The 14,492-nt window shown below is 31.2% G+C and overlaps 1 protein-coding gene across 1 annotated transcript; it reads right to left on the bottom strand.

Annotated features, from left to right (window-relative positions):
- Window positions 1–1,059: 1,059 nt before the first annotated feature.
- Window positions 1,060–12,672, bottom strand: LOC145098723 (protein FAR1-RELATED SEQUENCE 5-like). The gene is made up of 12 exons (XM_079036334.1): window positions 12,493–12,672; window positions 11,743–11,892; window positions 4,753–4,787; window positions 4,318–4,324; window positions 4,102–4,204; window positions 3,478–3,653; window positions 2,849–3,396; window positions 2,685–2,736; window positions 2,478–2,630; window positions 2,200–2,361; window positions 2,013–2,105; window positions 1,060–1,680 (listed from the first exon to the last, which is right to left on the bottom strand). Exons 1-12 carry the CDS (start codon window positions 12,670–12,672, stop codon window positions 1,060–1,062), a joined length of 2,280 nt encoding a protein of 759 aa, XP_078892460.1.
- Between the last annotated feature and the right edge of the window lie 1,820 nt (window positions 12,673–14,492).

Raw genomic sequence — 14,492 nt, 5'->3', positions numbered from 1 at the left:
AGTTGATTGTGGGGTCTTTGCAATGAGACATATGGAGACCTATATGGGACAACCACTCTCAAAGTGGAAACCAGGTCTTCATAAAGAAAGTGCAGTTCAACAAACTACTTTAGAGAAGCTCAGGCAAAGATATGCACACATAATGCTAACTTCTGAAATTAACATGTTGAAGGCTAAGGTGTTGGATCTTGCTGAAAAATATCAAAAAGTTGAATTCAAAGTGCGTACTGATCATGCATACAAAGCTATGCAAACAATTCAAAAAATGTTAAAAGAATATTAATGATTGCTTGTGAAGATGAAAGAATGTTGAAGTGTGATGCTATAGAACAGTTTGTGTTGAATATGAATGGATTTGAAGTACATGTAAGATGATTCTGCGAAACAAGTTTTAAATGGTTTGTTAAATATTGTTGAACATCGTTTTAATATTTTGTGAAATGCTTATGAACAGCTTTTATTATCTTGTGTTGAATGATTATGTAATAGAAACAACTTCGCTTATTTCTGTCAGTTTTTTATATTTAAATATTTTCAAAGTTTATTTATGTTTATTCATAAATGAATACGAATATGATATCTTCATTTATGATTAAATTAGGAGTAATATGTCAGTATAACAAAGTTCATATATGAATATAACAAATTTCATATATGAATATAACTAACTTATTAGTAGAAACAAGTTTTCTTATTTATGTCATTTTTATATATTCAAATATTTTCAAAATTTATTTTTATTTATTCATAAATGAATACGAATATGATATATTCATTTATGAATAAGTTCAAAGTAATATGTTAGTATAACAAACTTCAGATATTAACATAAAAAGTTCATATATGAATATTACTTATTTATTAGTATAACAAATTTCACATATTTATATTCATTTATAAATAATTCACAATATCAATATAACTTATTTTATAGTAATTTAAAAAACTAATATCAACATATCAATTTACCATATCAATATAAATGTGTATTATTCATACATGAATATTATTGTTTATTGTTTTTATCTGCATATATTCATAAATGAATAAAAAAAATCCCTAACTGTCTTTTGCTGATTTAGCAGCTCCAACTCTTTCTGGACAAGTACGTAAATTGTGTGGAACTTGCTTTCCACATCCTGAACACATTCTATGTTCTTTTTTAGAATTTTCATATGCTACTTCACCTGCACTTGGAATTCTTTTCTTGATTCCAGAACCTTTATTGCTTTGAACTTCAGGAACATGAATATTAATCTCTTCTGGAATAGGAATAGTAACACCCAAAAGCTTGCATACGACTTCACCATCTGTCTTGCTTTTCAATCCAGGAGAAATATAATCACTCTCAAATTCCTTCAACAACATTTGTTGTTTCTCAGCAAACAAAGTCAATCTCTTTTTGTCATCTCTTACAATATCCAAATATGATTCAAAACTATAATATGAATCATTGACTAGCTTTACATTCTCACAATCACCTGAATCGGATTGAACAGAACTAAAACGATAATTTCTTGATATCACATCCTTTCTCCATCTCTTCAAAATGTACCTTTCAGGAATTTCTTTAACACCACATCTCATCATTATTGTAAAAGCATGTCTGCATAAAACACCCATACACTTAAAATGTTCACAACTACAATTTATTTCTTTCTCTTCAGCTTTTATTTCAACCTTATACAAAAACAAAATTTACACATTTACATTCATATAAGACTACTCATATCAACACTCATATATATTCATATATTCATATAATATTCATATATGAATATTGATATTCATATATGAATATTATCATATTCATATATGAATATTATTACATTTTTCATAAAAAAAACAAGTAAAATTACCTTAAATTCATTTTTAAAATCACTTTTACTGATGTTGTGCTACACAATGTAAACTTCCCAACCATCTTCAATACCAACATATGAGTACGTACAGAAAAAACATGCTTTATATATTTCTTTTTGCACCTCAAAAAATAATGTACTTGTATAAACCTTTGATGCTTGCAGTTCTATTTCTCGAGGTGTTTGCATTTTATATGATGCTTTCTTTGATGCCCTATCAAGCTCTCGTTGAGTATTCCTTTGCTTTTGAATGGCAGTGTCGTAATTCATCATGAAATTCAAAAGTAAGTTCCCACTTTCTGAATATGTATTAAAGAATGAATTCATACTCTCTGACCTCGATGTAGTCTTCTTCAAACCATCTTGTGTATTCAAGATTGAATTCCTTCATAAGCAAACCCCACTTCACTTCAAAAACATCAGGTTTCATATTAATGTCCCAAACAAGCTTCGAAAACCTTTTTCTAAAGTCTGTGTTTGTAAATAAATCATCTGATATCTGTATTAAAACAAAAATATTCATAAATGAATAAATAATAATAAGTAAAATAACAATCAATATTCATAAATGAATATACTAATAAGTAATATATTTGAAATATATTAAAATAATACCTTTTTTTTCAACTTTTTCATTATATGCCACATACATAATCGGTGCTTTGAATTACGAAACACATTCTCAACAGCTTGTTTTATTGCAGCATCTTGATCAGTTAAAACAAGTGTTGGTTCTTTCCCATGAGTTTTAAGAAATGCTTTAATCAACTAAGAGTAAGACTCAATGCTTTCATTGCTTAGCAACCTAGATCCAACAGTAACCGATTTTTTATGATGGTCAATAGCAGTAAACGGAACAAAAACCATTCGATACCTAACACACAAAAAAAATGTTCATTAGAGTCAATTTTTGATGTATTAATAAGTGAATATAAAAATATTCATATATGAATAATCTATAAACAAAAGTAGATAAAATAACTTACTTGTTTGTTCGGAAAGTCGCATCAAACGAGATAACATCACCAAATTCAGCATAATATGCCTTCTCTATTTCATCAGCCCAAAACATACAGTCCAAAACATCATCTTGACAATTAAACTCAAATGAGTAATTTGGATAGTGAGCTCGACGGCCATTCATTGTGTTTACTATCATTTGGGCATCTTTATAACCAATAACCCTGTTGATATCTCTCCTTAAATTTTTATAGTCAACTACTTTGGGCTTTACAAACTCATACCCACCTCTCAGACTTGCCCTCAACTTATGAGCCATAGTTGGACCTATTTTTGATGTGGAAGCACGCACAATAAACTCTTTTTCTGAATATGACATTTGTCTCACCTTTTTTAAATCACTTCTCTTCTCAAGTGGATGGTCGTGAAGTTCATCAAACTGAAAAACTTTATAATTTGGAGTTCCATACACAGATTCAAATATAATCTTTGCTTGACAACCAATAGCTCTTGAATTTGAATTTTGTTTCCTTCTAACACCACTTGTACCTAATGTGTCACAAGATTTCTTTTTCTATTTACCACCACGATTACATATAACATGTTTCTTCTTTATAATCTTGTTATCAAACCTTGACTGTGTGCTCAGTCTAACATCAAAACCACCAATTTCAGCATACTCAGAATACATTTTGATAGCCAACTTTAATGATTTGAAGATTAAACCCTTAAAAGGAATAAGTTGAACATGTACATCTGGCTTATAGACATGTTCTCCAATTATATCATCAAAATATTGTGCATCATGTACTGAACTTGAAGATTCACCACCTAAAATAATAATGCATGAATAAAACAATAATATATATGAATACATAAAACTCATATAAATAAAACAAAAATCATTCATATATGAATAAAACATTCATATATGAATACATAAAATTCATGAGGATTCAAAAATATATAAAATAAAACATAACTTATTCATATATGAATAAAACGAAAAAAATAATAAATTCGAAATTACAATTAATACACGTTTATTCATAATATGAATATGACAACAATTTATTCATTTTAACATATTCATATGTAAATAAAACATAACTTATTCATATATGAATAAAACGAAAAAAATAATAAATTCGAAATTACAATTATCGCACGTTTATTCATATATGAATAAGACAACAATTTATTCATATTAACATATTTATATGTAAATAAATGATAATCAATAAAATTAAAAACAACAAAATAATTCAATAACTGATACCTTCAAAAAATGAGTTCTCAACATCTTCTTCTTCACTCTCACTCATAGAAGAATACAAATCACCATCAATAACACTAGAATTCGACATAATACACCAAATGATCTATATAAATAAACAAAAACAATCTTAATATCGAATATATCGAATATATCTCACAAAAAAAGTCATAAATATGAAAACCTGGTTAATTTCAAATATATCTCACCTCAACGTACAAAATATCTGAAAGAAACTTAAATCATATATGATCATATAATGTAATTAAGCAATCTCTCTCAGTATAGAACGTAAAAACTACAACGATATAACTGATGAAATAAATATCTCAAACTACTTAACAAAAATCCGATGAAATAACTCCAATACATATTCGAAACTTGATAATCTTGATAATGAACTCCGATGAAACAACTCCAAAAGGAATATAATAAGCATAATTCAAAATAAATTATAAAAAGCAATAATCTTGATAATGAACTCCGATCCATCCGATTCAAACGATATACATACATGATCAAATCGAAAACTCAAAACGAAGTATAAAACTGAAACAAAGATGCGAAACTTCACGATTAATTAAATGAAAACGTATAATTGCTAACGAGTTATATAAATAACTCTGATCTATCCGATTCAAACGATATACATACCTGATCAAATCGGAAGCTGATAAAGAAGTAGAAAACTGAAACACAGATGCAAAACTTCACGATTAATGGAATAAAAACGTATAATTGCTAACAAGTTATATAAAGAAAATAATCTTGATAATGAATTCCTCATATCCAATTCAAACGATATAAATATATCATCAAATTGGAACCTGATAACACGAACAGGTAAGTTCTATGTAAAAAAAGTTGCTAATTTACAAAGATACCCTTAATGAAAATGGACACGCGTATTTTTTTTAATTTGAACATATTAGATAAATGAGTGGCTGAGAATGATTCCCCCATTCAACCTTTTTTATTTTCTCAATTGAACCTATATATATATATATATATATATATATATATATATATATATATATATATATATATATATATATATATATATATATCACATTCCTAATTTGTTGTTAAATTTTAAATTCAAAATAATTTTCAGATTTTATTACGATTTATTATTCCTTAATTAAAATTTTAAAATTTTTAATTTCTTAAAATATGAGATTTATATCAACTGAAATAAAAAATAAAAAATACTAACGAAATGATATGTGACATCATTATGCTTAAAAAGATGGCTTCATTTTTTATTTTTTATTATGATAAGTATATAAAAACATATTTATACAAGAAAATATAAGGAGAGAATAAAGAGAGAGGGGAATGAGATCGGGTTGCATAACCCGCCAAAGAGCCAAGCCGCCGTCCATTTTTTGCTCGGTGCAATCTCCACGGCGGTACCGCCAGTCACGTCACTACCGCCAACCCAAATGGTCTATTCGAGAGAGACCACCCTTTGAATAAATTTGTAGCACCGATGGTGGTCCCTATCTATAGTAAGAAAATACATGTGAAAACGAAAATTAACCGCTTCAATATTTTAACTAATACCATAGTTTATTTAAATACTTTGTATAGAGAATTAGATAATTTTAGTAAAGTACTAAAAGACCACATTATATATTGAATTATTACATGTTGAAACTTGTTAATATAAGAATTAACATGTAATAATACATTTCTAATATTTATTCAATTTAATTTGTAGTATCTGTTTTTCTTATTATTTAATTGATAATCTCATCTAAACTTGTTTGATTCCGTTTATTATCATTTATAATCGACTAAGCAAAGAAATATTCGAATTTCAAGATATAAATAAATGACTATTTAATATGCATGTCAATGTTATATTCTAAAACAAACGATTCTAACTCAATAATGTGACAACTACTCTCTCTCTCTCTCTTTTATATATATATATATATATATATATATATATATATATATATATATATATATATATATGACATTGTAGTCCAACAATGTTTCCAGATTTAGTCTAATATGATCCAAAACTATTTCTCTCTCTCTCTCTCTATATATATATATATACATATATATATATATATATATATATATATATATATATATATATATATATATATATATATATATATATGACATTGTAGTCCAACAATGTTTCCAGATTTAGTCTAATATGATCCAAAACTATTTTTTTCTCTCTCTCTCTCTCTCTATATATATATATATATATATATATATATATATATATATATATATATATATATATATGACATTGTAGTCCAACAATGTTTCCAGATTTAGTCTAATATGATCCAAAACTATTTTTCTTGTTTTATGCGGGTATAAGGTGAGTTGAACTTGCTTTTTTGGTCTCTCTAACCTACTATAATCAGTTTCATGTAATTTTTCATGTGCCACGTAATTAAACCAGACCAAGTGGATACACTCTAACTCACAGACAACCATTCAGATTCGAATTCAAACCTAAACATAATATCTATAACATTAGATTTGATCCTAATGCCCTCAACCAAAATGCATTATACGAACCAGGCGGATATCGGAACAAGAATCTGAAACATAGTCGTCTTCTTCACGAGATACAGTTGTTCGGTGATGTTCATTGCCTGAAAACCTAATTGCTTATGAATCTTTATTAAAAGTAACAAAACCCTTTTCGAATTGAAATCAAAATATTATTCTAATGAACGGGAAAGGGAAAAAGGATTTCTTGAGCTCTTCACTAGAAAACTATAGATGATGGATTTGTTTGAAGATGTTTTGGAAGTTGAATAATGGGGGAATGGACATTACAAACTCCATGCAATATGCTCACGGTGGAGCCAGAATCAAAATATCGAAGTTATTAAGAGGAATCGATTGTATTGCAGAAGGAGACGAAGTTAGTCGTGATGATTCCCAATTCAAGAGAAATAACAAAATCGAAGAAACTTATATGAACCTAATTACAAATAAATAAAAAACCTAGATTTGTAAATCCGATTTCACGTACAAAAACCAATTAGAACTTTAAGTGGTTAACTACTGCCATCATCGGCCATCCCTTGACCACTTTCACAATCGTCGCAGGCGACGAAACCTTCCACAAGAGGCTTGCAACCATAAATTACAACCATGTCTGGATTGATGCTTTCGTCTCCATTTGTTGGTGCATAGTTGCAATTGTAGACCGCCATAAAACACACAATACACAAACTTAACCCATCTGATGTATTTAGTAAATGGAGAAGAGAAAGGGAGAAGAGGAAGATGAGAAGTGAACATCGATGGAAGGATAAGAAGGTTAAAGGAAGTGTCTATATGACATATTATTTTAGTAATATGGTAAGGAGTAATCGGTTTACCCCTTCATTTTTTCCAAAGTGACTATTTAGACCCAACAAAATCCATCTTATGCCCCTATACAACCACAAAAAGTTTAAGGACTGATTAAAACAATTTCGGAAACATTGTTGTAACATCTCCCTCTAGTACGTATCACAATATTGTCCGATTTGGGATCCCGACATGAAAACTTCCCAGGGGGTCAGCCATCCCTAAATTGTTCTCTCCCGGGCACGCTTAATTGCATATTTCTTATGGGATATGCTACTGTGACATCTCCCATTTTTTTTTATAACCAATTAAAACATTTTCTTTATGCTTTATAAAATTGAGATGCGGAAATTCCCAGTTAAACAAATTTTTTTTGAGATAACAAAAGTTATTTCATTTATTTAAAACTTTGAGGATGTCAGTGTTCATATCCAAACATACATTACAACATAAATATTAAATGGTCTTGAAACTACTTATTACAGTCACATCTCTTTATTCCACTCAACATCCTAACTAGACATCGACAGCCTTACATCCACTACCTATGATGTGTTAGAAATTGGGGTATAGTAAGGCTTGGAATTTTGAGAATTGTGTAAAACACTTTCAGATTAAAGCATTTGGGTGGTACTCCCAATATTCTTTAATCGGATAAGACTCAGAAAGACAAGAATTTAGAATGCTTTTATGATAGTTTCGTCTGTACCAGAAAAATGAGACCAAAACCGAATTTATGATCTTTGTCTGAAAACTGTCATATGACAGTTTCTAACTGTCATAAACTATAAAAACTAACATAAAACGGAAGTTTGGATAAGGGTCAAACAATGGGTGCCCCTTGGACCCTGCTCCCAGGGGCGCTGCCCCCGAACCCCCGTTCGTTTAGGGGCTTGGCCCCTAAATGACAGTGTACTTTGAAAACTTGATCAAACTTAAACAAGTGTGTACTCCACACCTTCCTTACTTGTTTAATATTTATCAACATCACATTTGGTCAACAAAGTAATCCCATTACACTTAAATAATATTGATGACAACAAATCACCAACAAACCTCCCCTATTTAAGTGTAATCTTGATTAATTTAAAATGAAACATAACACCAACAAACTGATGCATAAATGAAATATCGTGACGATTGAATTTCACCTTAGTATATTACACAATCCAAATATTCGAATATCAGGGTGTCACTAAGGATTGAACCCTTTCTATCTATAGTGAATCCTTGAAGATTATACACACAACAGTTTACAATCTCATAAGTTCTAACTTGACACTATATTTTACTAGCTTGTGTCCCATCCTTCAATAAGCATATCAAAGCCAAGTCCGAACTTCTTGAAGCAGCTAAACTTCATGCTTATATAGGTAGTCCTTTTATTCTTGCACCTGCAAATGCCATTTTTCAAAAGAACTATTAAGAATATAAATTCAACCTCCTTTACTTGCAGTACTGAACACATACCCTGGGATGATGACAATAATGTGTTCCAATATTCAAATATCAAGCTTTCCACATTGAATTCAACATCTAATATCACATTAGATGGGAATTGGGTATCTCAATATAAAAGATTTTAAGTGGACTTTAAACCCATCCCTACAACCGCCTTGTGCACAAGATCTCTTGCTAACCCTTTGGTTAGATGATCGGCTAAATTCAACTGAGTTCTTACAAATTCCACAGATATCACACCAGTCATGATGAGCTCACGAATCATGCTATGTCTAACACCTAAATGTATAGACTTTCAATTGTACACTTGACTATAAGCCTTAGCCAAGGTTCCAACACTATCACATCTGATAGAAATGGTAGATATCGGTTTGGGCCATAATGGAATTTCATAAATAAAATTCCTTAGCCACTCAGCTTCTTTACCAGCAGCAGACAAAGCAACAAATTCAGACTCCATGGTTGAGTTAGTAATACAAGTCTGTTTCTTAGATGCCCAAGAAATGGCACCTCCTCCAAGAAGAAACACCCAATCACTAGTAGAGGAGTGATCCTCTAAGTTGTTAATCCAACTGGCATCTGAATAACCTTCTAAAATAGAAGGATATCCACTATAAGTTAAACCATAATTCATAGTCCCTTTTAAGTACTTGAATACTCTACTCACGGCTTTCCAATGATGTGAACTAGGATTACTAGTATATCTACTAATCCTTCCCACAGCATATGCTATATCAGGCCTAATACTAATCATGGCATACATTAGATAACCAATAGCCCTTCAGTATTCTAGTTGAGACACTAGAGATCCTTTATTAGGTAGAAGCTTAAGACTAGGATCTATAGGAGTGCTAACAGGAGAACAATTCTCAAAATTAAACTTTTTCAATATCTTCTCAATATAATGAGATTGAGAAATTGAAATCCCATCGTTTCCTTTTCTAATTCTTATACCAAGAATTACTTCAGCCTTCCCCATGTCTTTCATATCAAAACTAGATGATAAGAATTTCTTGGTTTTATCAACTTCTTCTAAATCAGTACCAAAAATCAACATATCATCTACATATAAGCAAATCATGACTCCTTTACCAGAAGTATCAAATTTGTTATATACACACTTGTCAGCTTGGTTTAGTGCAAAACCATTAGACAAGACAACATCATCAAACTTTTGATGCCATTTTTTTGGTGCTTGTTTCAAACCATATAATGATTTCTTCAACTTGCACACTTTGTGTTCATTTCCAGGAATCACAAACCCTTCAGGTTGTTTCATGTATATTTCCTCATCCAAGTCACCATTCAAGAATGCAGTTTTCACATCCATTTGGTGAATCACAAGATTATGTATAGATGCAAGAGCTAATAATAATCTAATAGTATAAATTCTGGCAACAGGAGCATAAGTATCAAAGAAATCAATGCCTTCCTTTTGTCTAAAGCCTTGGATAACCAATCTGGATTTATACTTATCTATTGTGCCATCCACCTTCATTTTTCTTTTGAGGATCCATTTACATCCTAATGCCTTGCAACCAGGAGGTAAATCAACCAATACCCAAGTATTGTTATGCATGATAGAATCAATCTCATCATGAATTGTCTATTTCCAAAAATGTACATCCCTAGAAGCCATAGCTTCACTGAAAGTCTTTGGATCCTCTTCAATATTAAAACAATATTGATGTTGAGAAATAGTCTCATTCCTTGTTCCTTCAACTAAATATAGTTGAAAATCAGATCCAAAAGACTTATCTTTTCTAGCTCTGGTGCTTTTCCTAGGTTTGGTTACAGAACTTGCACCACCATAAACATCTTCAGCTTGAGTAGCACTCTTGCTGGAAGATTGATGAATCATGCCCCTTGGTCTAGGTATAGATGTAAATCTTTCTTCATCAAAAATAGCATCTCTTGACTCTATCATTGTGTTTACAGACACAAAGTCATTAGATTCTAAAACATAGAATCTATATGCTTTGGAATTCTCAGCATATCCAATAAAGATACAATCTATACCTCTCTCACCCCAACGTTTTCCTTTTGGGTTTAGTGAGCCTTACAACTGCTCTACAACCCCAAACTTTGAGATAACTCAAATTTGGTACCTTTTACACCAAAGTTCATAAGGAGTATACTTACTCCTTTTATTTGGAGTTCTATTCAAGATGTAACATGTAGTTGCTTCAAAATAAAGTGGATCATAATACTCACCACCTCTATTAGTATGCAATACTTTTATTAATTCATTTTTATGAAGCTCAACTTGTTGTTTATATATTTTAAATAGATATAACAATATCTAGATGCATCATCAATAAAAGTAAAAACATACTTCTTGTTTCCAAGGGAAGGTGTTGCATGGAAATCACATAAATCACTATGTATAAGATCCAACACCTTGCTTTCCCTAACAATATCTTTGAAAGGTTGTCTAGTGATTTTAGTTAGCATACATGTTTTACATTTTTCATTATTTTGCATATCAAAAGCAGGAATTAAACTCATTTTAGACATGTCTTTTAATCTCTTGTAATGAATGTGTCCTAGTCTAGCATGCCATAATTCAGATTTATGAAAATTATTGCTAGTACTACTAGAAACCATGCAAGCAGAATTATCAATAGAAGGATAATTAATATTAAGCCTAATCATTCCATTACATATATAGCCAAATCCCATAAAAGAACCATGTCTTGACAAGATATACTTGTCACTTTCTAACACTTGTTTGTAACCACAATTATTTAATACAATTTCAGACACAAGATTCTTACGAATCCCTGGAACATATAAAACATTGTTCAAACACAAATATTTCCCAGAAGTAAAAGTAAGTAAAACAGATCCTATGCCCTTGATTGGTTCAGTTGCAACATTTCCTATTTTCACAACAAATCCATCATCAATTGGTTGAAATTCCTTGAACCAATATAGATCTTTACAAACATGACTTGTTGCTCCCGAATCAACCCACCATGCAACTTTATCATCCTGCACATAAAATGCTTCAGAAATCACAGAAATATAATTCTAAATGTAGTTAAAATTCTTCATGAAAACAGAAGTCTGACCTTGTTGCTTTTCTGGATCCTTGGATCCACTTGGTCCTGCACCATCCTTGTTCACTTTACGCAAATGACAATCTTTCTTGAAGTGACCCGGTTTGTTACAATTCCAACACACCACTTTATCCTTCTTGTTGGAAGACGTGTCATCCTTTCCTTTAAACTTCCTTTTTCCATTAGACTTCTTTTGATTCTTTGATCCTTCTCCATCCACCATGTTCACAGAAGAGGAACCAACTTGGTTCTTGCCTTAGGGATTGTTATCAAGTTCTTGAGTCCTTCAGGACTATTCAATCCGTAAATGGCTTCAAAGTTGAGTCAAAGTCAATTCCTCTTTGTTATGTTTCAGATTATGTTTAAAATCCTTCCAGGAAGGGGGCAGTTTGTCAATGATCATAGCCACAACAATGGCTTCATCCATTTTCAGATTGTGTTGAGCAAACTATCCCAGGACCCTTAAGATTTCATGGTATTGTTCCATAACAGGCCTGGAGTCAATCATCTTGTAACCCATAAAGTTACTAACAAGAAACTTCTTGCTAGAAGCATCTTCAACCATATACTTGGATTCAAGAGAATCCCATAGTTCTTTTGCATATTCGAAATTTTGATAGATATCAAAAAGAGAGTCAGACATACCATTGAGAATATGACCACGACATATGTAATCGTCATTTTCCCACTCTTGTTGCCTCCAAAGTTTCATCTTCAACAGATTTTGGTAAGACTGGCATGGGTGTACTCAGAACATACACCACTTTCAGAGTGGTAAGGAGAAACTTCATCTTCTTCTGCCATCTACGAAAATCTTGCCCTTCAAACTTGTTCAGCTTTTTAAACTTACTAGTCATTTCCTTCACAGAATCACCACTTGTCATGATCACATAAATGCTTTAATCTTTGTTAGAAATTGGGGTATAGTAAGGCTTGGAATTCTGAGAATTGTGTAAAACACTTTCAAATTAAAGCATTTGGGTGGTACTCCCAATATTTTTTAATCGGATAAGACTTAGAGAGACAAGAATTTAGAATGCTTTGATGATAGTTTCGTCTGTACCAGAAAAATGAGACCAAAACCGAATTTATGATATTTGTTTGAAAACTGTCATATGACAGTTTCTAACTGTCATAAACTATAAAAACTGACATAAAACGGAAGTTTGGATAAGGGTCAAACAATAGTCAATTCTCTGAAAATACGATTTTCTTATGCATTTTTTATATAGCAACATACCCTATAAAAATTCGACCCCAGCCAGAGGCTCTGCCCCTTGGACCCCGCCAGGGGCTGCCACCCCTTGGACCCCGCTCCCAGGGGTGCTGCCCCCGGACCCCTGTTTGTTTAGGGGCTTCGCCCCTAAATGACAGTGTACTTTGAAAACTTGATCAAACTTAAACAAGTGTGTACTCCACACCTTCCTTACTTGTTTAATATTTATCAAGATCACATTTGGTCAACAAAGTAATCCCATTACACTTAAATAATATTGATGACAACAAATCACCAACATGATGCATAAAATGAGTGGGTCAGGTTTAGGAGAACCAGGTGAGATTCATAGGGTTTTCTAGCCCGTAATAATTTATTGATAATATAGAATATCATTCTTGCAAATGATAATGTCAAATTATATATATAAAATATGAACTAAGACCAAATACCCATCCCAACCGATCCTCACATATCCTAAAGTAACAATTATCTTGAGGAATCATCCAACCTGATAAATCGTTTGAGCAACTATTTGACTACAATGCTAGGGGAGTCCTTGACCAGTGTAAGTCATGTAAAGGCAACCAATATTCAGAGATTTGATAAATATGGTATCCCATTTTATCTACGTCCATGGGTTATAAGTCCATGCTAGTAACGTAATTCAATAGATCGCCTAGGATAGTCAAATGTTATCATCTACTCTGGTCGATGGCCCAGACATACTTGCCAGTTGTCTGATCTGTACTCACCATTTATGGTCATCCAAGAAAGAGGATGAATATGACACTTTGCTATCTAATCTTGCACTCTCCCCCAGCTAGAGACCTATCTAATGTCCAACTTATTGGGAACTAAACACCTTTTTACAAGTTCAATATAACTAATCCAGACTTACACTAAAGGCAATCTGTGTCCAATACAGTGTTGGATTAGGTGTCTAAACCACTAACTAAATTAATATAGACTTAAATTATTAGCAAATTTCTTTTGGGTTGCCCTCAAACCTAGTAAGAGACTAGAATGTTATTTGGAGAGAGAGATTGGTTTATTAATTTATTATATGATTAATAAATTAATTAGAAATCAAAAAAAATAATTTATTAATATGTTTTAAGAAAATTATATTAATTCGAAATTATATTGTTTAATTATAAATTAATAAGAAATTAATTGGAATTAATTTTCAGATTAATTGGATTAATTAAAAGTAGAAGAACTAAAAGTGTCAATATCCAAAAGTTGAACATTGACTGATTCTAGAACCTCGCTAGGAGAAGGGAGGGTTCTAGATAGGTTTTATGGGGCTTTTA

This window comes from Lactuca serriola, chromosome 4 (assembly GCF_051521515.1).
Source record: "Lactuca serriola cultivar US96UC23 chromosome 4, Lser_US96UC23_V15, whole genome shotgun sequence".
NCBI classification, from domain to species: Eukaryota; Viridiplantae; Streptophyta; class Magnoliopsida; order Asterales; family Asteraceae; genus Lactuca; species Lactuca serriola.
This window is presented reverse-complemented; position numbering and strand designations above follow the sequence as displayed.

What these genes read in the sequence shown, in the direction of transcription:
- LOC145098723 (XM_079036334.1), bottom strand. Translation starts at nt 12,672, where the DNA reads ATGAAACTTTGGAGGCAACAAGAGTGGGAAAATGACGATTACATATGT. An exon ending in TGAAAAAGTTGAAAAAAAAG is followed by an intron (nt 2,362 to 2,477) that starts GTATTATTTTAA and finishes GTTTTAATACAG; the next exon opens with ATATCAGATGATTTATTTAC. An exon ending in TTGAAGAAGACTACATCGAG is followed by an intron (nt 2,106 to 2,199) that starts GTCAGAGAGTAT and finishes GCCATTCAAAAG; the next exon opens with CAAAGGAATACTCAACGAGA.